This window comes from Oncorhynchus mykiss, chromosome 7, assembly GCF_013265735.2.
Source record: "Oncorhynchus mykiss isolate Arlee chromosome 7, USDA_OmykA_1.1, whole genome shotgun sequence".
NCBI lineage: Eukaryota > Metazoa > Chordata > Actinopteri > Salmoniformes > Salmonidae > Oncorhynchus > Oncorhynchus mykiss.
In genome coordinates this window covers 38,890,325-38,916,821 of record NC_048571.1, presented here as the reverse complement: position 1 = coordinate 38,916,821, position 26,497 = coordinate 38,890,325, and the positions used below count along the sequence as shown (strand labels likewise).

The window sequence follows — 26,497 nt, the reverse complement described above, 5'->3', positions numbered from 1 at the left end:
CCTTTGTGCCATTATGCGAATCCCCGCGGGTAACTTTGTCGTTGTTCCAAATAATTAGCCAAGCAAGGAAAATTGGCAACGTACGCCTCTTAGCCCTCGCTTTGATCCAGTTTGCGAGTGTACAATTATGTTCACTCCGGCTCTGAAACGCCCCATATTTCAATTCGTGACAATTGTACTAAGAAACGTCCGTCAATTTAAAACCAACATTAATATGGCGAAGTCAACATAGAAGTGTATATAAAAACGAATGTAAATAAGTTAGAAATGGTGCTACTAATGATCATGACGGCTCAAATACGTATCATAAAAGTAATGATGTTTCTGTTTGGTAAGCTTTTGGAAACGTTAACTTGCGCACATAACTTTTCCTGACAACACACTTATCATTTTCGATTTACCTGATATGGTAGGATGGCTAACATTCGATGTCTGCGGATGCGCTGTCTTCAAGCCAAGATATGAAAGGCAATCATAATTGACTGTAGCCATATAAGGCACACAACAGTTTCATGATGACTCAAAACACAACCGTGGGATGAACGAGTGACAACTTTCCGGATTAGCGGACCGTTTAAAATTAATTAATTATTCCCTCGTCCTGCAAGTGTCAACACGTCAGAAGTGTCCACTTAATTTGAGGGGAGAGGGTAACTATTTTAAGAGTTTGAAACGCAGCCCTCGATTGAGAATCCAAGCGTCGAATACGTACGTCAGTGAAAAATATTTTTTTGAGTGTCTGCGCTCAGAGTGTACAGGAAACCAACACTCCGCCGATTTACAAATAAATATAGCTACGTTTTGGTTACGTTTGTTGACAAATTGTTTATCTCAGATGGAGAGCCACAGTGGTGACAACATCCCTGCATCGAAATGCAGCTCAGTGAAATATTACACAACGTTACCCTCCGAGACTACACCAACTGAAGATGGCGAGCATTCTTCCGAGCAAGCTGGTGGTACGGAGACGAGACCGAGAAGTGGAACTTCGACGCAATATATTCCAAAAGCGGGGGACCACTTACACTTTCAGATACCGAGAAAGAACAAAGAAAAGAGAGGTACTTTCTCAATGGCTAAATAATTGAAATTAGCTGTAACAGTTGGCTCCCGAGTGGCGCAGCGGTCCAGGGCACTGCATCTCAGTGCTAGAGGCGTCACAACAGACCCTGGTTCGATTCCAGGCTGTATCACAACCGGCCGTGGTTGGGAGTCCCATAGGGTGGCACACAATTGGCCCAGCGTCGTCCGGGATAGGGTTTGGCCGTGGTAGACCGTCATTGTAAATAAGACTTTGTTCTTAACTGATTTGCCTGGTTAAATAATTTAAACGTTAATATGCTAGTTAGCCAGCTGATGATTTTGGTGCTACTGTTACTGCGAAAGATACCCATGTGGTCTGGAAGCTAACGTTACTTTGGAGCGGCAGGTAGCCTAGTGGTTAGAGTGTTGACAGGGGTCAAAATCTGTCGTTCTGCCACTGATGAGCAAGGCAATTAACCCACTGTTCCCCGGTAGGCCGTTATTGTAAATAGAAAATTCGTTTTTAACTGAATTGCCTAGTTAAAGGTTAAATAAAATAAATATTTTACATTCCAATGGCTATATATTTTACATTCCAATGGCTATATATTTTACATTCCAATGGCTATATATTTTACATTCCAATGGCTATATATTTTACATTCCAATAGCTATATATATATATTACTTACTTGTAAACAGTGTTTCAGCTGTCAGATCATTAATTTTGACCAGGGTCACTGTTCAGGTAGACTATTTAGCATGTTCTTCGTTTGCTTAGTTAGGTCACCTGCTTTTATTGCACCTGGAAGGGAAACATGGTTTACTTGGCCAGGTAGGTAGTTAGATAGCCATTGGAATGTAGAGTGGTGGTGAGCATTGTGTACAATAAACTTTAATAAATAAAGTGTAAGTAGATAAACAGATGTATTGTGTAAAATGTGATATGCTGGTAGATCAGCACACTACTGTCGGCTAGCCTACATCTTGCACACTGTTTCTGCAGGTTGATAACAGTGTTAATCTCTCTAGGACAAGGTGATTTTAATCAATATATTTGCCTGTATTTACCCCCCCCCCCCCCCCCCCCCCAATAATAATAATAATATGAAATGCTAATGTAAAGCGAAGGTATATCATAAAGAACTATAAATGCCATAATGATTTGGACGAGACTGCCGAATCGAGACAAAGGTAAGAATCTCTGGATTAACTTCCTGTTAGCAGTTTTTCATATGTTGTATATTATATATTGTGGTATTTATTATTATTATTATTATTATTTTTCCATCGCCAACCACCAGAACGATAGAGAAATCAGGGAGCTACCACTCTCGATGATTGCTGTTGCATATCCTTCCCCACAAACTCTGTTCTACAGGACACAATTTATGCAGATGTGTCCATGTCTTGAGCCCCAATGTCGTAAATGAGTGCACTGCCAAAATGTTCTTGATGGATCTATGAATATTGTAGAGGAAGTGTTATTCATGTCAACCAACACAGATGATACTACATTTCATAATGTGTTTTAATTTGTGTAAGGCCTGCATCCCAGCACATCATACATTGTGGTGCACAGTGGAAGATGTTACCACATTGAGACAGGCTTCCTGTTATTTGAGTCACTTTTGAGAGTGTGGTTTTTCTCACTTCTGTAAAAGTAGACTTCACAATGTCTCGTCAGAAATGGCACCCAGTCATATTTTCCCGTTATTTTGGCCAATGTAGCTTTATATAAGCCTAGCATCTGTAGTTGCATTTCTGGGAGAGAGAGAAATGGTTGAAAAAACACTGACTTGCTAACACGGAGGGGGTGTTCTTTGTGTTGCGTGATGGCTTACTAAGTTTGTTTTTGTGTGTGGGTCAATATTCTGACTGAGCATAGAATAGACTGTGCATTATTTTGTCTCCGAAGACAAACATGTTTAGATTGGGATTTGGGAAAGAACTGAACTGACCGACCTGACTGTCTCTCGTCTCTGTCCCTGTAGCGTTGTTCCAGTATGTGTCCTCAGAGTCCAGGGAGTTTGAGGACATCTTGACTATTCTGTCTTCCAGCTACATAGAAGCCAGCTCCAACGGGACGTTCACATACACCAAGCTAAGAATCGTCCACAACAAACTGCTGGAGAAGAATGTAAGCAATGCTTTAGGGTGACATTTTCGTGACACAAAAATGCCACTCATCTGCAGCAGCGCTGATGGTTCATCTTTTTTATCGTTGTTTGATTGACAGTTTGTAGAGAAAAGGAGGGAGCTGAAGCTGGATGGGAGGACGGAGAAGGAGCTGGAGGAGACCCACTGTTTCCTGACTGCTGACTCCACCATGGTGAAGGACCTATAGTATCGCTACGTTTATATGTGTATTGAATGTACATATTACGTGTAATAATACTGTTACACGCCTGGTTATAGCTACCATGGATCTGTGAGAATGGACTTCTTGTGGGGCACAGCTGGATCACCGCTCTGGGAAATCCAGCTAAGGGTAAGGTCATCATCCGAGCCATAGTGGGCTATTTAAACCTGAGTGTTGAAGTGTTGGCAGATGCTAGTTTATCTTTGGTGTAGTTATTGTTTGTATGTGTATATAGGGAGATCTAAGCTGAAGTGAGGATTATACCTAAGTGTTGTGATATCGTATTGAAAGGTCCCTGGCAATTCCCAGCTCAAGTAAAAAATGGTTATGAGGAAGAATAAGACTGAAATGTTTCCGTTGTATCTTCCAGGTGTTTATTTGTCTAAATACTCAGACTTACTGCAGATCAATCCTTTTAACCCTGGAGTCATGGGAGAGATCATCATATTCAAGGTTATCAAGGTAAGAAAACCTTGTTGTTTTTCGTAAAAAAGTGGTCAGAATATGAATGAAAGTAAACAAGCAAATCTCTCTCTCCAACAGGGTAAAGTAAAGAGCATCTATGATAACATGTCTAAGAACCTTTTGGATCCCACACTCAAGTTTGACAGCCATTTATCGAAGAATGCCAGCATAGTCACATCTCTCACCTCCTATAGAGCCTATGAGCTCACTCAGGTACTGGTACTAACTACATTGCATGTAGAGGATAGGTCTCTCATTTGGATTATAATCGATTATTATACCGGCAATATTTGTAAATATTAAGAGGGAAAATCAAACTAAAATGCACGTGTGGCATAGAGGTTTCTTGTATTTACTGTACGTCTCATTCTGGCCACAGGGTGTGGGTGTATGTGATCAAATAACATTTGATTTGATTTGACAGCAATACTTCTATGAGTATGACTTTGATGAGCTGAAGGCTCGGCCGAGGCATGTGTGCCCCTATGCAGTGGTCTCTTTCCAGTTCAAAGGCAAAGATGCTCCGTTACAAGCCAAGCCCATGGCTCCCCTAAGGTACAGGTCTATGTCAATTATGTATGAGTGTTGATGTAGAAATGTCAACCAATCCACAAAATGATTTTGTTTATGTTCTCTAACAGGTCAAACAGCCAAACAGGAAGTAAAGGTAATGTCATAATTTGTTATGTGGAAGTAGGATTATGATATTATTACCATGTGTAATTTACATTTTAATCATTGAGCAGATGCTGTCATTCAGAGCAACGTACCAGGTAAGTACTCTCATGGTGTTCATGTTATCTACTGATGGATGTTTTTGACTGTCATGCCCTTGTCTGTGTCTACAGGCAGGAGTAAATACACAGTGTGGAGTGGAGAGCTTGTGAATGAGGGTAGAGTAGTGTCCCAGGTCTCCTTCTGCTCCTTCTCTCCCCCCTTCCTGCCTTTCAAACTGTGAGTCATGTGACCTTTTTACATATCAATGTCGACTTGATAATGAAGTCACTATTATTTTTATTGTTAAAAAAAAAAAAAAAAAATCACCGACACCAAAAACATACGAACAACAATTTACAGACGCACACAAAAAACAACTACATCGCCTCTGCCCAGACCCTCATGCTCACATTTCCATCCCTATTGCTTATGTTATTGTTTGCCACATGGCCTTAAATTGTACCAATTTGTTTTTCTTTGTTGCCCTTGCTGTTTCAATAAGAAATCATTTGATTTTTCCATTGATTTAATGATGGCAGATTAATTGATTTCCAAGTTTTAAAATAACCTTTTTAAAGATCAGTGATGAGAAGAGAATCATCCAGCCCATTGGGTATCTCACTACACCCCCATATGCCATGTCTTGAAATATGCAGACAGACGGATTAAAAATATGTTTACATTGCACATTGCATTTGGAAAGTATTCAGACCCCTTCCCTTTTTCCAAATGTTGTTATGTTACAACCTTATTCTAAAATGTATTAAATGATTACTTTTCCTCAATCTACACACAATACCCCATAATGACAAAGCGAAAACAGGTTTAAGAAATGTTAGCAAATGTATTAAACATTAAAAAAACATAAGTATTCAAACCCTTTGCTATGAGACTCAAAATCGAGCTCAGGGGCATCCTGTTTCCATTTATCATCCTTGATGTTTCTACAACTTGATTGGCATCCACCTGTGGTAAATTCAATTGATTGGACATAATTTGGAAAGGCACACACCTGTCTATATAAGGTCCCACAGTTGACAGTGCATGTCAGAGAAAAAAACAAGCCAAGAGGTCAAAGGAATTATCCATAGAGCTCCGAGACCGGATTGTGTCGAGGCACAGATCTGGAGAAGGGACACCAAAACATTTCTGCAGCATCGAAGGTCCCAAGAGCACAGTGGCCTCCACCATTCTTAAATATAAGATGTTTGGAACCACCAAGACTCTTCCTAGAGCCAAACTGAGCAATTGGGGGAGAATGGCCTTGGTCAGGGAGGTGACCAAGAACCAGATGGTCACTATGACAGAGCTCCAGAGTTCCTCTGTGTATATGGTAGAACCTTCCAGATGGACAACCATCTCTGCAGTACTCCACCAACCAGGTCTTGAAAGTGGAGTGACCAGACAGAAGCCACTCCTCAGTAAAAGGCACATGACAGCCTGCTTGGAGTTTGCCAAAAGGCACCTAAAAGACTGTCAGACATTGAGAAACACGATTCTCTGGTCTGATGAAACCAAGAATTAACTCTTTGGCCTGAATGCCAAGCGTCACGTCTGGAGGAAGCCGGGCACCATCCCTACGGTGAAGCATGGTGGTGGCAGCATCATGCTGTGGGGTTGTTTTTCAGTGGCAGGGACTGGGAGACCAGGGAAAGATAAACAGAGCGAAGTACAGAGGTCCTTGATGAAAACTTTCTCCAGAGCGCTCAGGACCTCAGACTGGGGCAAAGGTTCACCTTCTAATAGGACTATGACCCTAAGCACATAGCCAAGGCAACGCAGGAGTGGCTTCAGCACAAGTCTCTGAATGTCCTTGAGTGGCCCAGCCAGAGCCCGGACTTGGACCCGATTGAGCATCTCTGGAGAGACCTGAAAATAGCTGTGCATCGACACTCCTCATCCAACCTGACCGAGCTTGAGAGGATCTGTAGAGAAGAATAGGGGAAACTCCCCAAATACAGGTGTACCAAGCTTGTAGTGTCATAATGCAAGAAAACTTGAGGCTGTAATCGCTGCCAAAAGTGCTTCAACAAAGTACTGAGTCAATGGTCTGAATACTTATGTAAAAACCTGTTTTTGCTTTGTCATTATGGGGTATAGTGTTTAGATTGATGAGGGATTGGTCCTATTAGTCACATGCATGCAATGCTTACATGTTTCACGTAAAGAGGGTTGAGGGAATAGCCTTTCGCTGGAGTAGGGAGTAGAGTGAGACGACGTGCGCCATAAAACTAAAATGCTTGATTGCATTTCAAAGCATGAATGCCTCGTGTGCTGTGTAATTGCATGAACTAATTAATGATTGATACAGTATCCTGTATATTGAAAGATAGGCCTAAGTTCGTTCCGGTATTAAGACTGAACAGGACGCACTGCACTCTTAGTCCTACAGCTCTCGATGGTGCTTATACAAGGAAACTATACAAAGCCTACTAATGATAGACATGAGTTATTACTTTAATGATGATCATAATAGTTGTAATAAGAAGGAGATCAAGAAAAAGGAGGGTAAAAGAGCAAGCTCTGCGTGCATATTATGTGTGGCAAACCGGTGCTGTTAGATTACAATATAATTGTTCTGCCTGTTTGGAACAGTGTAAACAGCAATAAATAAATGAGCAATACCACTGATCTAACTTTTTGTTGTTGTTATAAAGCCTTTATTAGACCATAGCAAAGAATAAAGGCAGCCGAACCTGTGAAATTGCTTAATCTGACATTTTGCTGTTGCATGAGGCTTGGTGCTCACGGAATCAGTAGGCTATTAAACAAACACTCAAACAGGCAACAGAAGCAAGAGCTGTCTTATTTCTGTAGATATATAAATGGATGATTTATAAAGCCAGGCACATTTGAACAGTTAGGCTATTGATTATAGACCTAGTTAAGTTGGTTTCCTCTCTACTCAATTTTCTTGGACAACTAGGAAAAGGCAAGGGCTGTTTCCTCGTCTCTGCTGCTACCTCCGCCGCATTGTTCTCCAGCCCAATATGCTGGTTAATTGAGCTATTATGCACATAGCAACATAGGGAAAGGTGCCATTTCTACAGCCCACTGAAGATTGTTTGAGAACTGCGGACAGTGACCGTATCGAACGCGGGAGAAAGCACGTTTGTTATAATGTTAGATTTTTCTTTTAGTATTTCACCATTATTTTTGCATAACACAAGCACATATAATTTCAGTATAACATGTCAGAGTGATGGACTGTGCCATCCCCATGGCTTCTGCAAAAGATTAGTCCAGTGGTTCCCAACCTTTTTTAGTTACCGTGGCACCAACTGAATTTTGCTCTGAAGTACCTCCTCGTGTGGATTTTACCAGGAAGCATATGGTCTCATGAATCTTCTCAAGTGGGAACCACTGGATTAGTCTTCCGTCCAATCAGACGGATGCACCTTGAAAAATAATATTGTGACTGCTCGACTAAAGGAAACATCGGTCGACCAACAGCCTATCGACCAAACAATAGATCAGTCTACTAAATGGGGTCAGCCCTACACACACAACTTTTGGACTTTATAGCGTTCCCAGAAAGCATGGACTATTGAATCATTGCTAGTTTTACACTTAAGACAGGACTCTTCCGTTGTGCTGTAGAATTTAGTCAATTTTGTCTCTAAATCCGATACCTTTGTTTATACTGGATTAAGCATACATTTTCTTTAATTAATTGAATTAGTTATGTTCCAACTTTCTCTCCATCTTGTACCAACAAGTCATTTTTAAGTCTTAGTTCCCAATAGTTTATATTTTTCTAAGACAGTGGTTCCCAAGCTTTTTATAGTCCCGTACCCCTTCAAACATTCAAGCTGTGTACCCCCTCTGGCACCAAGGTCAGTGCACTCTAATTTTGTTTTTTTGCCATCATTGTAAGCCTGCCACACACACACTTTACGATACCTTTGTTAAACATAAGAGTGTGAGTTTTTGTCACAACCCGGCTCGTGGGAAGTTGTAAATAGCACTTATAGGACCAGGGCACAAATAATAATAAAACATTTTGCTCTTTATTTAAACATCTTACGTATAAAACATATTTGTACAACGAAAATTGGGAATAACTCACCACAGATTAATGAGAAGGGTGTGAAAGGATGTACATAACGCTGCAATGTTGGGTTGTATTTTTTTATTTAACCTTTATGTAACCAGGAAGGACTCATTTGAGATTTTTTTGAGAAGTCTCTTTTTCGTGAGCATCCTGGCCAAGATAGGCAGCACCAAGTCATTAGACAAATACAGACAGACATGAAAAACTACAAGTAATCTAGTAAAAACCATAAATTCACAAGAGTATAACAAAATCCTAAAACAGCAAATTAAAAACATTAACAGATCAGGGAATCAGTCAAAATCCTTCATCAGTGATTTAAAAACACCAATTGGGACAAGAGGTTTGGAGGTATTGGAGAGAGGCTCAGTCTTAAATTATTTTCCACACAGTCTGTGCCTGTATTTAGTTTTCATGCTAGTGAGGGCCGAGAATCCTCTCTCACATAGGTACGTGGTTGCAAAGGGCAACAGTGTCTTAACAGCTTGATTGGCCAAGGCAGAATACTCTGAGCGCAGCCCTATCCAGAAATCTGGCAGTGGCTTCTGATTTAAATTACATTTTCACAATTTCGATGAGGCTCTCTTGTTCAGATATCGGTAAGTGGACTGGAGGCAGGGAATGCTTGTGTCACCCGTTTCGGGAAAGTACCTGCGTAGTTGCACAACCAACTCACTCAGGTGCATCGCTATATCACATTTGATATTGTCCGTAAGCTTGAGTTCATTTGCACACAAAAACCATACAATGATGGAATGACCTGTGTGTTGTCCTTGTTAATGCAGACAGAGAAGGGCTCCAACTTCTTAATCAACCTCAATTTTGTCCCTCACATTGAATATAGTTGTGGAGAGTATCTGTAATCCTAGATTCAGATCATTCAGGCCAGAAAAAAACATCACCCAGATAGGCCAGTCGTGTGAGAAACTCATCATCATGCAAGCAGTCAGACAAGTGAAAATTATGGTCAGTCAAAACTTTAAGCTGGTCTCTCAATTTAAAAAAAGAAAGTGTCAATACTTTGCCCCTAGATAACCAACGCACTTCTGTATTGTAACGGTTTTCTTCCGTTGAAGGAGAGGACCAAAATGCAGCGTGGTTAGTGTTCAACATGTTTAATTAGGACAATAAACATGAACACTACAAAATACAAAACAATAAATGTTAAAAAACCAAAACAGTCCTATCTGGTGCATAGACAGAAGACAACTACCCACAAAACCAAACACAAAACAGGCTACCTAAATATGGTTCCCAATCAGAGACAATGACTAACACCTGCCTCTGATTGAGAACCATATCAGGCTAAACATAGAAATAGACAAACCAGACATACAACATAGAATGCCCACTCAGCTCACGTCCTGACCAACACTAAAACAAAGAAAACACAAAAGAACAATGGTCAGGACGTGACATGTATGCTGTAAAAGTATTACATGGTTGCTGCCCATATCATTGCATAGTGCAGAAAATACACGAAAGTTCAGGGACATTGCTTTAACAAAGTTAACAATTTTCACTGTAGTGTCCAAAACGTCTTTCAAGCTGTCAGGCATTCCCTTGGCAGCAAGAGCCTCTCGGTAGATGCTGCAGTGTACCCAAGTAGCGTTGGGAGCAACTGCTTGCACACGCGTTACCACTCCGCTATGTCTCCCTGTCATGGCTTTTGCGCTATCAGTACAGATACCAACATGAGCAGCAGCTACGTTTGGCTACATATGTACTGTTAGTGGAATTCCCGCAAGAGAGTAATGGTTAATGTGATTGGATGTCATTTATTTGACTAGGCTACCTGTATTTGACATTGTGTTGTTATTTCGCTGAACACTAGATGGTTTAATTTGATTTTTGGCAGTGAAATGAGGCTACTCAGGCGAGGGGGAAAAAAACACCCAAATGTAAAGGAAAATATAAATGGACTGTTTTGAAAATGTGAAGAAAAAATGTGTTAATTATTGTTTTTTTTAACTGTGAATCACATTTTTATTTGGCGTACCCCTGACGGCATTGCGCGTACCCCAGTTTGGGAATACCTGCTCTAATAGTTTGTCAGTTGGATATGCTCTCCGCAAGGTTTTGTATATCTTCTCTATCATATGAAAAAAAAAATCTGAATCAAATAAGATTCCCTCAAGGTTGCTCTGATGTCCAAAAGATTTCAAATAAAAATGTTGTGATATGTAACTTTTTTAAGTTGCATGTATTTGAAACTATCTACATTGGACCGTTCAAAATTACTTCTTAGTACTTTCATGGAAATACATTTATTTCCTGTTACCAAGTCATTTACAGTTTCTATGCCTTTCGTTTTCCATGTGGACCAATTCATTGGTGAATTCTGATGCACCTCGACTAAAGACATCTTTTTACGTTGTCTATTTTCAAAAGATAAAGTTAACACATTAACAATATTGTTGAAAATGAAACATATTCTACAAGAACCAATATCATTCCATAAAAACACAACCTTTTGGAACAATCCTTGGATACGTTTAATTTTCAACAATATTGTTTAGTGTTCTTAAAACTTCTTCGAGATAGGGGGCGCTCTTTTAATTTTTGGATACAAAACGTTCCCGTTTTAAACAAGATATTTTGTCACGAAAAGATGCTCGACTATGCATGTAATTGACAGCTTTGGAAAGAAAACTGACATTTCCAAAACTGCAAAGATATTATCTGTGAGTGCCACAGAACTGATGCTACAGGCGAAACCAAGATGAAACTTCAAACAGGAAGTGAGCAAAATTTGAGGCGCTGTTTTCCATTGTCTCCTTATATGGCTGTGAATGCGCAAGGAATGAGCCTACACTTTCTGTCGTTTCCCCAAGGTGTTTGCAGCATTGTGACTATTTGTTGGCATATCATTGGAAGATTGACCATAAGAGACTACATTTACCAGGTGTCCGCCTGGTGTCCTGCGTCGAAATTGGTGCGTAATCTCCAGCTGCAAGTATTCTTCCATGTGATTCAGAGGAGAAACCAGACTTCCACGAACGATATATCATCGAAGACATATGTGAAAAACACCTTGAGGATTGATTCTAAACAACGTTTGCCATGTTTCAGTCGATATTATGGAGTTAATTTGGAAAAAAGTTCGGCGTTTTGATGACTGAATTTTCTGGGTTTTTTGGTAGCCAAACGTGATGAACAAAACGGAGCGATTTCTCCTACACAAATAATCTTTTTGGAAAAACTGAACATTTGCTATCTAACTGAGAGTCTCCTCATTGAAAACATCTGAAGTTCTTCAAAGGTCAATTATTTTATTTGAATGCTTTTCTTGTTTTTGTGAAAATGTTGCATGCTGAATGCCAGGCTTAATGCTATGCTAGGCTATCAATACTCTTACACAAATGCTTGTTTAGCTATGGTTCAAAAGCATATTTTGAAAATCTGAGATGACAGTGTTGTTAACAAAAGGCTAAGCTTGAGAGCAAATATATTTATTTCATTTCATTTGCGATTTTCATGAATAGTTAACGTTGCGTTATGGTAATGAGCTTGAGGCTATAAATAGGATCCCGGATACGGGATTGCTCGTCGCAACAGGTTTTAACTATGAAGTTGTTCATGTTCTTAGCTTGCAGAGTATGAGATTGCATCCCCCTAAAGTACGCTTTAAAGGCATCCCAAATTAGTTGAAGTTAGAAGTTTACATACATTTTGTAGGAGCCATTAACTTCTTTCAACCACTCCACAAATTTATTGTTAACAAACTATAGTTTTGGCAAGTCAGTTATGACATCTACTGTGTATGACATAAGTAATTTTCCCAACAATTGTTTACAGACAGATTATTTCACTGTATCACAATTCCAGTGGTTCAGAAGTTTACATACACTAAATTGACTGTGCCTTTAAACAGCTTGGAAAATTCCAGAAAATGTCATGGCTTTAGAAGCTTATGATAAGTTTATTGACATAATTTGAGTCAATTGGAGTTGTACCTGTGGATGTATTTCAAGGCCTACCTTCAAACTCCGTGCCTCTTTGCTTGACATCATGGGAAAATCAAAGGAAATCAAACGAGAAATAAATACATTAAGACTTCATCTATGGGTTTCACATGACTGGGCAGGGCTGCAGCCATGGGTGGGCCTAGGAGGGTATAGGTCCACCCATCCACTGGAGAGCCAGGCACAGCCAATCAGAATGAGTCTTTCTCCACAACAGTGCTTTATTACAGAAAGAAGGTAACCAGTGTCATTGTGTGTCCGTTCTAGGCCAGAGAAGCTGGAGCTGGGTCTGGTGATGAGTATGGACCAGGTAACTCAGATGATCCCCTCGGCTCTGTTCTCCTGGAACCTGTACGCAGGCAGCCACCAAGGTACACATTACAAGAGGATCACATTACACAAGTGCTGGAGATCAAAGAATATATACGCAGTACTGTATGCTCAGCGAAAAGTAAAAGACTGCATCGTCACACTGTGATCTATGCTCCCATGTTGTACGACATGGGTACCTTTTGTCATTCTTACTTGTGACTACACTGGCCACACGTGCTTGTATGCCATCATGCACATTGATTGATGTTGATGATTTTCACCAGGCGTGATCATGACACGCATGTTAAAATACCCAAATAAATGATGTTAATTTCGGGGCAGGTCGACACACATGAACCATTCATGGACATTTAGCTAGCTAGCGGTCGCTAGTTTGCTAGTTTGTCCTGGGAGATGAACATTGGGTAATTATTTTGCCTGTCATGCATATGGTCCTCTTTTTAGCTGGTTCTTTGTGGAATTTTGATATACAAAGTCATGTTTCTTTACACTGACAATTAATCCAATTTAGATTTCATGTGTCTATACATGTGCCAATTTCTGCGATTTGAAGAAGACTCACTGATACAGGGCTTCAAACGTCTCTAATGGTGTGTGTTTGTGTGTGCGCGTGTGTGTGTTATTGTAGTGTTGAAGAGTGGGACACACTGCAGTCTGCTGGAGGTGGTGGATAAGAGCAAGTCAGGAGACTGTCTGGCAGCACTGCTTCAAGGCATGGAGACACAGCGACTGGTAGGTCCAGGTCCAGCACATCTTAACTAGACCAATCCTCCTCCTGGAGAGCTATTGGGAATGCAGGCTTTTGCTCCAGCCCTGCTCTAACACCTCTTCTATGTGCAGGTTCTTGTCCACATGTTGGCTGACAAAGGATTCCTGTTCCTCCTGTCTTCAGTTCAGATGGCCACTCCAACTGGTAAGTCAAATCACTTTACATTTAAGTTGTTCTATGCCTGTGTAGTAACTATGTAATAACTTAGTATTAATGTGTGACATAGTTATTCTCTAATTATTTACTATTTTTATTTTTCAGAAAGAAGAGATGGGTTGAAAAAATGCCTTCGAGCGTTATTTGTTTTTCAGGAGTCCAGGGACGTGGCAAAATACAGTTCAAAGTGTCCAACTACGCAGGAGCCTTTACAGACGTCCTCCCGTGACCCCGCCATGCCCCAGCTGAACAGCTTTGTCCCAGCCCTGCATCACGCCCTGGTCAAGGTGCGCTGCAACCCGCCCGCTGACCTCTCGGCCGGGGTCGAGCGCCAGGCCAGGGACTACCTCAGTGGACTCCACCATGGAAAGGTATAAATGTGTGATTATATGATAATATAAGCATATTGATCACATGTTTTGTGTTTTGACTAGTCAAACTTTTAACTCGATTTTGACTAACCATATGTGTATGTTATTGACATGTGTTTTGGGATGATGCGTTGAATGTTATGTGGTGTTTTACTTTGTACCTTTTTTGTGTGACATGGAGCTTATTTCCATTCAAGAATACAGAAAAGTTTTGTATCATCTCCTCTCTAGCGCCGCCACATCCCCATGACTGAATATGACACCAAGCTGGATGACCGGGGGAAGCTGTTCCCGGCTCCCAAACACCACAAACTCAACACGGAGGGCTACCTGCGCTCCTACATCTACAACCCCAACCTCTACACCATGCCTGTTTTCCAAGCCAAGGAGATGGTAGAGAGTTACTGCACTGTGCCCGATGACAACAGCCCTGTAATGGGCTGGGAGGGCAGTGGAGCCAAGTCAGTGGTAGGGTCAGAGGTAAATCCTTATGGTGCCACTGCTGCCCAGTCCCCGGGGGTCCAGGTCAACCACTCTCTCTCTCAGTTTCCCACTGACGCCAAACCTCAGAAGTTGAAGGAGCTGATTAACCTGATACTGTGTTGGAGGAACATAGAGGGGGACGTCCGGAAGAAGGGAGTGCCGCAGGGAGGACGAAAGCAGGGGGCAGGTGGGTTGGACCCCCGAGGACTGAAGAGGAAGACTGCAGAGAGGACTCTGAACTACCGGAAGAAGGCCTCACAGGAAAGAGGCAGAAGGGATAGGAGAACAGGTATGGAAAGCCTTACTGAGGATTGGCCTTACACAGAACCAAAACTGGCTGCGCGCGTGCATCACCGTGCGTACATTTATATTGTCCCCCCACACCAAACGCGATCACGACACGCAGGTTAAAATATCAAAGCAAACTCTGAACCAATTACATTAATTTGGGGACAGGTCAAAAAGCATTAAACATTTGCACTTGCTAGCCTATTTGTCCTATTTAGCTAGCTTGCTGTTGCTAGCTAATTTGTCCTGGGATATAAACATTGAGTTATTTTACCTGAAATGCACAAGGTCCTCTACTCCGACAATTAATCCACACATAAAACGGTCAACCGAATCGTTTCTAGTTATCTCTCCTCCTACCAAGCTTTTTATTCTCTTGACTTTATATTGCGATTGGCAACTTTCATAAATTAGGTGCATTACCACCACTGACCTTGTTTGTCTTTCAGTCACCCACATTGGGTATAACCAATGAGGAGATGGCACATGGGTACCTGCTTCTATAAACCAATGAGGAGATGGGAGAGGCAGTACTTGCAGCGCGAGCAGACGCTCGTTGGCGCGCGCGAGCAGTGTGGGTGCAATAATTGAATAACAGAGATTTCTAAATGTATTTTGCAATGCTCGCGCACGCGAAGCGAGTGGTTTAGTCAGCCTGTTAGGTATAAGTAGTGGAAACTAGATTAAATTAACTTGAAATCCAGTCCTTCAGATGTTCAATCCAGTTCCTTAAATGTGTTTCATGGATAGTTTGCTGGCTCACCTAGCAAAAGAGTTCCACAAAGTGTTAATGCAGTAAATGTCTCTTTTTTTTCTCTTCCTTTTCTCTCCCTCCCAGCAGCAGCTGCTGAAAAGGGCCAGAGCCCTTCTTATCTGTCCTCTGTGATGCTGCAGAGTGTTGGTCTGAGAGATGTGGACCTGAGGAGAGACCGCTCAGAGGCTGCTTTCAAGTTGTCTGAGGGGAGAGGAGGAGGAGGATGGTCAAGAAAGGGGACACAGCAGACTAAAGCTCTGCTGTTTGATAGGATGATCAAGCTGGGCCTGCCGCCCAATCAGGACATTGACCTGAGGAAACGACATTCTGGGGGCCTGCAGGTCAAGGCTGACTTCTTGGAGGTAATAAATCGATACCTTTGTTTCCTAAACCTTTCCTAAACCTTTCCTCTGCTCAAGCCGTACCACTTAGAACCAGTTCAATGACTGTGAAAGTGCGGTAGAACGGCGTTGGAGGCGAAGGCTGACATTTTACATGCTCCTAACCAACTGTTATTTTGTTCGTTTTTTTGCGTTGTTTGTAACTTATTTTTAACTTATTTTGTACATAAAGAACAGCAATTACTCACCACAAACTGGTAGAAGCTTTTTCCTTTTAACCCGTCTAGGACTGGGAACCCCCCCTGCAACAGCCAGTGAAAGTGCAGGGCGCCAAATTCAAAACAACAAAATTCTCATACTTAAAATTCCTCAAGCATACATGTATTTTACACCATTTTAAATATAAAATTCTCGTTAATACAGCCACAGTGTCTGATTTCAAAAAGGATTTACATCGAAAGCACCACAAACGATTATGTTAGGTCACCACCAAGCCACAGAAAAACAGTCATTTTTTCTAGCCAAAGAGAGGAGTCACAAAAAGCAGAAAGAGATAAAAATTAATCACTAACTTTTGATGATCTTCATCAGATGACACTCATAGGACTTCATGTTACACAATACATGTATGTTTTGTTTGGTAAAGTTCATACATATATCAAAAAATCTGAGTTTACATTGGCACGTTACGTTCAGTAGTTCTAAAACATGCGGTGATATTGCAGAGAGCCACATCAATTTATAGAAATACTCATAATAAACATTGATAAAGATGGAACTTTAGATAAACTTCTCCTTAATGCAACTGCTGTGTCAGATTTCAAAATAACTTTGCGGAGAAAGCAAACCATGCAATAATCTGAGTACAGCCTTTAGACAACAAAGCAGCCAAAAAGATACCCGCCATATTGGGTAGTCAACATTACTCAGAAATAGCATTTTAAATATTCACTTACCTTTGATCTTCATCAGAATGCACTCCCAAGAATCCCAGTTCCACCATAAATGTTTTGATTTGTTCGATAATGTCCATCATTTATGTCCAAATATCTTCTTTTGTTAGGGCGTTTGGTAAACAAATCCAAAAGCGTGTTCAGGTCGCGCTGAACGTCGGACGAAAAGTTCAAAAAGTTCCGTTACAGCCCGTAGAAACATGCCAACCGAAGCATGGAATCAATCTTTAGGATGTTTTTAACATAAAACTTCATTAATGTTCCAACCGGACAATTCCTTTGTCTGTACAAATGAAGTGGAACGTAGTTACCTTTCACGTGAGCGCGCCAGACCGAGGCTGTGGCACTCTGCCAGACCACTCATTCAAAGAGCCCTTATGAGCCCCTCCTTTAGAGTAGAATCCTCAAAACAGGTTCTAAATACTGTTGACATCTAGTGGAAGCCTTGGGAAGTGAAACATAACTAATATCACCCTGCATCTCCATTGGGGGCTGAGTTGAAAAACTACAACCCTCAGATTTCCCACTTCAATACCATTATCCCAGAAACCCTAGACCCAGTCCAATTTGGATACCGCCCAAACAGATCCACAGATGATGCAATCTCTAATGCACTCCACACTGCCCTTTCCCACCTGGACAAAAGGAACACCTAGGTGAGAATTATATTTATTCACCACAGTTCAGCGTTCCACACCATAGTGCCCTCAAAGCTCATCACTAAGCTAAGGACCTTGGGACTAATCACCTCCCTCTGCAACTGGATCCTGGACTTTCTGACGGGCTGCCCCCAGGTGGTAAGGTTAGGTAACAACACATCCGCTTCGCTGATCCTCAAAACGGGAGCGTGCTCAGTCCCCTCCTGTACTCCCTGTTCACTCATGACTGCACGGAAAGGCACGACTCCAACACCATCATTAAGTTTGCCGATGACAACAGTGGTAGGCCTGATCAACGACGAGACAGCCTATAGGGAGGAGGTCAGAGATCTGGCCGTGGTGCCAGGACTACAACCTCTCCCTCAATATGATTGTGGACTACAGGAAATGGAGGACTCCAGCATGCCCCCATTCTCATCGATGGGGCTGCAGTGGAGCAGGTTGAGAGCTTCAAGTTCCTTGGTGTCCACGTCACCAACAAACTAACATGGTCCAAGCACACCAAGGCAGTCAGGAAGGGGGCACGACGAAATCTATGGGGACTGAAAAGATTTGGCATGTGTCCTCAGATCCTCAAAAGGTTCTACAGCTGCACCAAAAAAAGATGAGAGGCCTGTAATTTTCATCATAGGTACACCTCAACTATGACAGACAAAATGAGAAAGAAAATCCAGAAAATCACATTGTAGGATTTTTGATGAATTTGCAAATTATGGTGGAAAATAAGTATTTGGTCAATAACAAAGTTATGACAGAGGTCAAACGTTTTCTGTAAGTCTTCACAAGGTTTTCACACACTGTTGCTGGTATTTTGGCCTATTCCTCCATGCAGATCTCCCCTATAGCAGTGATGTTTTGGGGCTGTTGCTGGGCAACACACACTTTCAACTCCCTCCAAAGATTTTCTATGGGGTTGAGATCTGGAGACTGGCTAGGCCACTCCAGGACCTTGAAATGCTTCTTACGAAGCCACTCCTTCGTTGCCCGGGCGGTGTGTTTGGGATCATTGTCATGCTGAAAGACCCAGCCACTTTTCATCTTCAATGCCCTTGCTGATGGAAGGAGGTTTTCACTCAAAATGTCACGATACATGGCCCCATTCATTCTTTCCTTTACACGGATCAGTCGTCCTGGTCCCTTTGCAGAAAAACAGCCCCAAAGCATGATGTTTCCACCCCCATGCTTCACAGTAGGTATGGTGTTCTTTGGATGCAACTCAGCATTCTTTGTCCTCCAAACACGACGAGTTGAGTTTTTACCAAAAAAGTTATATTTTGGTTTCATCTGACCATATGACATTCTCCCACTCTTCTTCTGGATCATCCAAATGCTCTCTAGCAAACTTCAGACGGGCCTGGACATGTACTGGCTTAAGCAGGGGGACACGTCTGGCACTGCAGGATTTGAGTCCCTGGCGGCGTAGTGTGTTATTGATGGTAGGTTTTGTTACTTTGGTCCCAGCTCTCTGCAGGTCATTCACTAGGTCCCCCCGTGTGGTTCTGGGATTTTTGCTCACCGTTCTTGTGATCATTTTGACCCCACGGGGTGAAATCTTGCATGGAGCCCCAGATCGAGGGAGATTATCAGTGGTCTTGTATGTCTTCCATTTCCTAATAATTGCTCCCACAGTTGATTTCTTCAAACCAAGCTGCTTACCTATTGCAGATTCAGTCTTCCCAGCCTGGTGCAGGTCTACAATTTTGTTTCTGGTGTCCTTTGACAGCTCTTTGGTGTTTGCCATAGTGGAGTTTGGAGTGGGACTTTGAGGTTGTGGACAGGTGTCTTTTATACTGATAACAAGTTTAAACAGGTGCCATTAATACAGGTAACGAGTGGAGGACAGAGGAGCCTCTTAAAGAAGTAGTTACAGGTCTGTGAGAGACAGAAATTTGCTTGTTTGTAGGTGACCAAATACTTATTTTCCACCATAATTTGCAAATAAATTCATTAAAAATCCTACAATGTGATTTTCTAGATTTTTTTTCTTCTCATTTTGTCTGTCATAGTTGAAGTGTACCTATGATGAAAATTACAGGCCTCTCATATTTTTAAGTGGGAGAACTTGCACAATTGGTGGCTGACTAAATACTTTTTTGCCCCACTGTACATATTACCTCAAGTATCCGATACCCCCTGTATATAGCCTCGCTATTATTTTACTGCTGCTCTTTAATTATTTCTTACTTTTATTTCTTATTCTTATTTTTTTTTTAACTGCATTGTTGGTTAGGGCTTGTAAGTAAGCATTTTACTGTAAGGTCTACAGCTATTGTATGTGACAAAGTTTGATTTGAATATGTGTACATAACTTTGTATTGTTCTCTCTCTCTGTCTCTGTGTGTGTGTGTGTGTGTGTAAGAGCAGACAGCAGGGAGCACGAACAGTCTGGAGGGCTTCAGCCCCAGTTCCAATGGTGAAATGCCCAGAAGATCACAGTCCCAATATCAGGGGGAAGAACAGATGCCATGGGTCCTCATCCCCATCACAGGTATGGACCCTCACTGCACATACAGCAGAACTCGGGCCGGGCAAAAGTTTTTCCAATTACGATCACATAGTTGAAGCTATATGTTCCCATAGTATATCCCCACAGGTATGGACTATCGCATAACACATAGGCTTTCCCTGTAATGTGCACTTGTTCCTTTGAAATATGTTTGAAGAAATGTATGCACATACAGTACCAGTGAAAGGTTTGGACGTACCTACTCATTCCAGGGTTTTTCTTTCTTTTATACTATTTTCTACATTGTAGAATAATAGGGAAGACATAGAAACTATGAAATTACACATATGGAATCATGTGGTAACCAAAAAAGTTTAACTAATCAAAATGTTTTATATTTGTAGCCACTTTTTGCCATGATGACAATTTTGCACACTCTTGGCATTCTCTCAACCAGCTTCACCTGGAATGCTTTTCCAACGGTCTTGAAGGAGTTCCCACATCAAATCAAATCAAATGTATTTATATAGCCCTTCGTACATCAGCTGATATCTCAAAGTGCTGTACAGAAACCCAGCCTAAAACCCCAAACAGCAAGCAATGCAGGTGTAGAAGCACGGTGGCTAGGAAAAACTCCCTAGAAAGGCCAAAACCTAGGAAGAAACCTAGAGAGGAACCAGGCTATGTGGGGTGGCCAGTCCTCTTCGGGCTGTGCCGGGTGGAGATTATAACAGAACATGGCCAAGATGTTCAAATGTTCATAAATGACCAGCATGGTCCAATAATAATAAGGCAGAACAGTTGAAACTGGAGCAGCAGCACAGCCAGGTGGACTGGGGACAGCAAGGAGTCATCATGTCAGGTAGTCCTGAGGCATGGTCCTAGGGCTCAGGTCCTCTGAGAGAGAGAAAGAGAGAATTAGAGAGAGCACACTTAATTTCACACAGGACACCGAATAGGACAGGAGAAGTACCAGGAGAAGTACTCCAGATATAACAAACTGACCCTAGCCCCCCGACACATAAACTACTGCAGCATAAATACTGGAGGCTGAGACAGGAGCGGTCAGGAGACACTGTGGCCCCATCCGAGGACACCCCCGGACAGGGCCAAACAGGAAGGATATAACCCCACCCACTTTTCCAAAGCACAGCCCCCACACCACTAGAGGGATATCTTCATGCTGAGCATGTGTTGGCTGCTTTTCCTTCACTCTGCAGTCCAACTCATCCCAAACTTTCTCAATTGGGTTGAGGTCGGGTGATTGTGGAGGCCAGGTCATCTGATTCAGAACTCCATTACTCTCCTTCTTGGTCAAATAGCCCTTACACAGCCTGGAGGTGTGTTGGGTCATTATCCTGTTGAAAAACAAATGATAGTCCCACTAAGCGCAAACCAGATGGGATGGAGTATCACTGCAGAATGCTGGTTAAGTGTGCCTTGAATCCTAAATATATCACTGACAGTGTCACCAGCAAAGCACCATCACACCACCTCCATGCTTCACGGTGGGAACCACACGTGGAGATCATCCGTTCACTTACTCTGCGTCTCACAAAGACACGGCGGTTGGAACCAAAAATCTCAAATTTGGACTCATCAGACCAAAGGACAGATTTCCACTGGTCTAATGTCCATTGCTCATGTTTCTTGGCCCAAGCAAGTCTTTTCTTATTGGTGTCCTTTAGTAGTGGTTTCTTTGCAGCAATTCAACCATGAAGGCCTGATTTCATGCAGTCTCCTCTGAACAGTTGATGTTGAGAAGTGTCTGTTACATGAACTCTGAAGCATTTATTTGGGCTGCAATTTCTGAGGCTGGTAACTCTAATGAACTTATTCTCTGCAGCAGAGGTAACTCTAGGTATTACATTCTGGTGGCGGTCCTCATGAGAGCCAGTTTCATCATAGTGCTTGATGTTTTTTGTGACTGCACTTGAAGAAATATTCGAAGTTCTTGACATTTTCCGCATTGACTAATCTTCATGTTATAAAGTAATGGACTGTTGTTTCTCTTTGCTTATTTGAGCTGTTATTGCCATAATATGGACTTGGTCTCTTACCAAATAGGGCTATCTTTTGTATACCACCTTGTCACAACACAACCGATTGGCTCAAATGCATTAAGAAGGAAAGAAATTCTACAAATTAACTTTTAACAAGGCACATCTGTTAATTGAAATGCATTCCAGGTGACTACCACATGAAGCTGGTTGAGAGAATGCCAAGTGTGCAAAGCTGTCATCAAGGCAAAGGGTAGCTACTTTGAAGAATCTCAAATATGAAATATTTTGATAACACATTTCTGATTACTGCATGATTCCATATGTTATTTCATAGTGTTGATGTCTTCACTATTATTCCAGAAAAACCCTACAATGAGTAGGTGTGTCCAAACCTTTGATTAGTACTGTATATTTTCATTTCTGTGAGATAATTTGGCTGATATGTGAAACTATTATGATATTTACTAATACCTTTTACTCCTGTGCAGGGCTGAAGTCAAACAAGTACTGCCTGAGCCAGAAGGACAACCTTCAGGACCCACGCTTTGTTCCCCAGATCCCTATGGCAAACAGAAGCTACCCCCCCTGTGTCCCGGAACGACGGGAAAGAAGCATCAACTCTACACTAGAGGAGCTCCCACAGCATAGCCTCAGTACTTCCCTAGAGGTGTCAGAAGAGCCTAGCCCCTACTCCAGTCCCTGCCCAAGCGCCTGCTCTTGCTCCAGTCCCATGGTGGGTGAGCAGCAATTAGCTGAAACCCCCTGTGACCCCACAGAAATAAGCGGCAACCATAAGACGAGCACAGACAAGAAGACGAGCACAAACCAGAGCTTCTTTCAAATCCCTGGTGCTCCAGCGAGCACCAGGCTACTAGACAAGTGCCGCAGCCCCTCACCTGAGCCAAAGCCAAATGGAGAACCTAGCCCTGTGGAGGCTGGGCAGGAACAGGTTGAAGGCAGCACAGGAAAAGTTATATCTGGCGTGGTTGCTGAAGATCCAACCACAATGGATGTTGGACAAGAAGAGGGGGAGGAGGTAGAGGAGGAAGAAAAAGAGTTGGAGGAGGACGATGTGATTGAAGTGGTAGATGAAGAGGTGGAGACGGTTATAAAGCAGACAGAAGAGGTGTCACCACCCTCTCTTGACCTCAGTTCTCCTGAGCAGATTCCCGTCCAAAATCCTCCCCCCATCCAGAACACTCCTCCCGTCCAGAGGCCCGTGCTGAGCAGAGTGAACTGTGTCCTGGACCAGCAGTTCAGCGACTTCTCTACAGAGATGCAGATCCTCCTGCTCAGAGAGAGTGTCCACTACAGCTCCCCGCTGATCCCTAGCCAGAGTCCTCCAGGCCATCCCCCCATCCTGCCCTTCTCTGAGTATGTCTCCTTCTACAACACCTCCCCGCCTATGCAGGACTACGTCAGCTCCCTGAGAGACCGCATGGGCACCGTCATAGACACACAGGAGCAATGGATTCCTAGCATGGTGGCCACTGACTCTCCCCTGGTATTTTCTAACAATAACCACCACCATGCTAGCCACGTTCATAGAACTACATACAACTGGTACCCTTCTTCTCGTGGCCCTGTTTCTCACTCTGTCCCTGTCTGCCCCTGGTCGTGCTAGTTTAGACTCTTACAGTTCTCTACCTGTGTCTCATTCTGTCCCCAACTGCCACTCTCCTGCCTCTCCTTCTGGCCCCGGCCTTAACCTTGCTAGTTCATCCACTTACAGTTCTTTATCAGTTTCTCAGTTTCCCTCAGCTGTGTCTCAGTTTAATAGTAATAATAACAATCATGTTATTATTCGCTCTTCATCCTTCCCCGGTCCTGGCGCTGCCTCTCCTTTTACCCCTCCCCTCTACAACAACCCAGCCCAGACAGAGCTGCCTCTATCTCAGCTGCACTCTAGTCTAGCGCCCCTCCCCATCCAACCACTGGCACTGGGCAACCAGTGGATAACAAGAGCGCAAACAACAGAGAACCCGGACTCAGACTGCTGAGAGCAACTGGGAACGTGCAAGCCAAGTGCTATGTCAACCACGACAAAGAACACTGACTTAGATGCTCGAGGGCTACGGGGAAAGTGTAAGGCACAAACGAGTGCAACGTTTCAATCAAAAGACAATGTCATAAATGTTGATCCTCCGGTTCCAGAAGCCACCATGGTGGCTCCACATCATCTCACTCAGATGATTGAGAGTTCTTCAGGGGTGGGAGGGCCTTTCCCAAGCTCATCCACCTGCACCCATCAGTAGTCTGATTAGCCAGCTGAAACCTGAGCTGTTCAGTAACCTGGTGAAAATTATAAAAGATGTCCAGAAGAACTCTGTCCAGTTCTACATCCACCATATCAAGGTACTAAACATTTGGGGTTCTTGTAAAAAGGGTTTTATAACTACATTTGAATAATTGATTGGGGTGCACACATGCAGTCACACACACCAACCTCTCTTTTCCATTGCATGTTTATGTGCAGTGCCACTGTATGAAAAATACCTTGTTTCTCTCTCTCATTGTCCTACCAGGAGTACCTCCAGAGATTGGGGAACATAGAATAGTCCTGAGAGTTTCTTGGAAAAAGAGAACCATTTGGAAAAGTATGGTTCTCATGCAGAACAAGGAAATCACAGCTCACGTTCGTAAGGTACTTGAAAACAATCAGTCATTCCACGAAATGAGTACCTTTTGTGTCCCTTTGATATTTTAAGTAGAAATTGTGCACCGCTAATGGATTTTAAAAGCCTTTTAAATTATGAAGTGCCCTTAATTCAATACATTTTTGAATGAAAAGACTTCTACTTTGAAGAATCTCAAATATAAAATATTTTGATTTGTTTAACACATGATTCCATGTGTTATTTCATAGTTTGATGTCTTCACTATTATTCTACAATGTAGAAAATAGTAAAAATAAAGAAAAACCCTGGAATGAGTAGGTGTCCTAACTTTTGACTGGTACTATGTGTACAGATATATATATATACATGCATACATACATACATGCATACATACAGTGAGGGAAGAAAGTATTTGATCCCCTGCTGATTTTGTATGTTTGCCCACTGACAAAGAAAGGATCGGTCTATCATTTTAATGGTAGGTTTATTTGAACAGTGAGAGACAGAATAACAACAAAAAAATCCAGAAAAACACATGTCAAATGTTATAAATTGATTTGCATTTTAATGAGGGAATTTGACCCCTCTGCAAAACATGACTTAGTACTTGGTGGCAAAACTCTTGTTGGCAGTCATAGAGGTCAGACGTTTCTTGTAGTTGGCCACATCTCAGGATAGATTTTGTCCCACTCCTCTTTGCAGATCTTCTCCAAGTCATTAAGGTGTCAAGGCTGACGTTTGGCAACTCGAACCTTCAGCTCCCTCCACAGATTTTCTATGGGGTTAACCTTTCTGATCTCCCCATCCCGGATCCGGGTTCGTGAATACAGACTCAAGCTCATTACCATAACGCAACGTTAACTATTCATGAAAATCGCAAATGAAATGAAATAAATATGCTAGCTCTCAAGCTTAGCCTTTTGTTAACAACACTGTCATCTCAGATTTTCAAAATATGCTTCTCAACCATTGCAAAACAAGCATTTGTGTAACAGTATTGATGGCTAACGTAGCATTTAGCATTAGCATTCAGCTGGCAACATTTACACAAAAAAACAGAAAAGCATTCAAAAAAATCATTTACCTTTGAAGAACTTCAGATGTTTTCAATGAGGAGACTCTCAGATAGCAAATGTTCAGTTTTTCCTGAAAGATTATTTGTTTAGGACAAATCGCTCCGTTTTCTGCGTCACGTTTAGCTATGAAAAAACCCCTGTATCCAGGATTGTGTAAATCTATCAGCAAGCTCATTAGCATAACACAACGTTAACTATTTATGAAAATCGCAAATGAAATGAAATAAATATGCCATCTCTCAAGCTTAGCCTTTTGTAAACAACACTGTCATCTCAGATTTTCAAAATATGCTTCTCAACCATAGGAAAACAATAATTTGTGTAAAAGTAGCTAGCTAGAGTTAGCATTTCGCGTTAGCATTTAGCGTTAGCATTAGCGTTAGCATCCAGCACGCAACATTAACAAAAACATAAAAGCCTTCAAATAAAATAATTTACCTTTGAAGAACTTCTGATGTTTTCAATGAGGATACTCTCAGTTAGATAGCAGATGCTCAGTTTTTCCAAAAAGATTCCTTGTGTATTAGAAATAGCTCCGTTTTATACATCACATTTGGCTACCAAAAAAAATCCATAAATTCAGTCCTCAAAACGCAAACTTTTTTCCAAATTAACTCCATAATATCGACTGAAAACATGGCAAACGTTGTTTAGAATCAAT

At 42.0% G+C, this 26,497-nt stretch overlaps 1 protein-coding gene across 3 annotated transcripts; it reads left to right on the top strand.

Moving 5' to 3' along the window:
• Positions 1 to 25,008, top strand: LOC110527721 (protein TASOR). 3 transcript variants are annotated; one of them, XM_036983215.1, is made up of 18 exons: positions 5 to 1,061; positions 3,018 to 3,163; positions 3,263 to 3,355; positions 3,442 to 3,514; positions 3,756 to 3,847; positions 3,929 to 4,063; positions 4,275 to 4,405; positions 4,492 to 4,517; positions 4,699 to 4,804; positions 12,854 to 12,957; positions 13,548 to 13,651; positions 13,760 to 13,832; positions 13,950 to 14,215; positions 14,447 to 14,987; positions 15,828 to 16,102; positions 20,058 to 20,181; positions 22,631 to 24,497; positions 24,668 to 25,008. In XM_036983215.1, exons 1-17 carry the CDS (start codon positions 836 to 838, stop codon positions 23,764 to 23,766), a joined length of 3,651 nt encoding a protein of 1,216 aa, XP_036839110.1. In that variant the 5' UTR covers positions 5 to 835; the 3' UTR covers positions 23,767 to 24,497; positions 24,668 to 25,008. The 3 variants fall into 3 exon arrangements, with proteins under 3 accessions (XP_021464855.2, XP_036839110.1, XP_036839109.1); XM_036983214.1 differs by having other exon boundaries at positions 15,825 to 16,102; XM_021609180.2 differs by lacking the exon at positions 24,668 to 25,008 and having other exon boundaries at positions 1 to 1,061; positions 15,825 to 16,102; positions 20,053 to 20,181; positions 22,631 to 23,053.
• Positions 25,009 to 26,497: the final 1,489 nt, after the last annotated feature.

What these genes read in the sequence shown, in the direction of transcription:
- LOC110527721 (XM_036983214.1), top strand. Translation starts at nt 836, where the DNA reads ATGGAGAGCCACAGTGGTGACAACATCCCTGCATCGAAATGCAGCTCA. An exon ending in CAGAAGGGATAGGAGAACAG is followed by an intron (nt 14,988 to 15,824) that starts GTATGGAAAGCC and finishes TCTCCCTCCCAG; the next exon opens with CAGCAGCTGCTGAAAAGGGC. An exon ending in GGTCCTCATCCCCATCACAG is followed by an intron (nt 20,182 to 22,630) that starts GTATGGACCCTC and finishes ACTCCTGTGCAG; the next exon opens with GGCTGAAGTCAAACAAGTAC.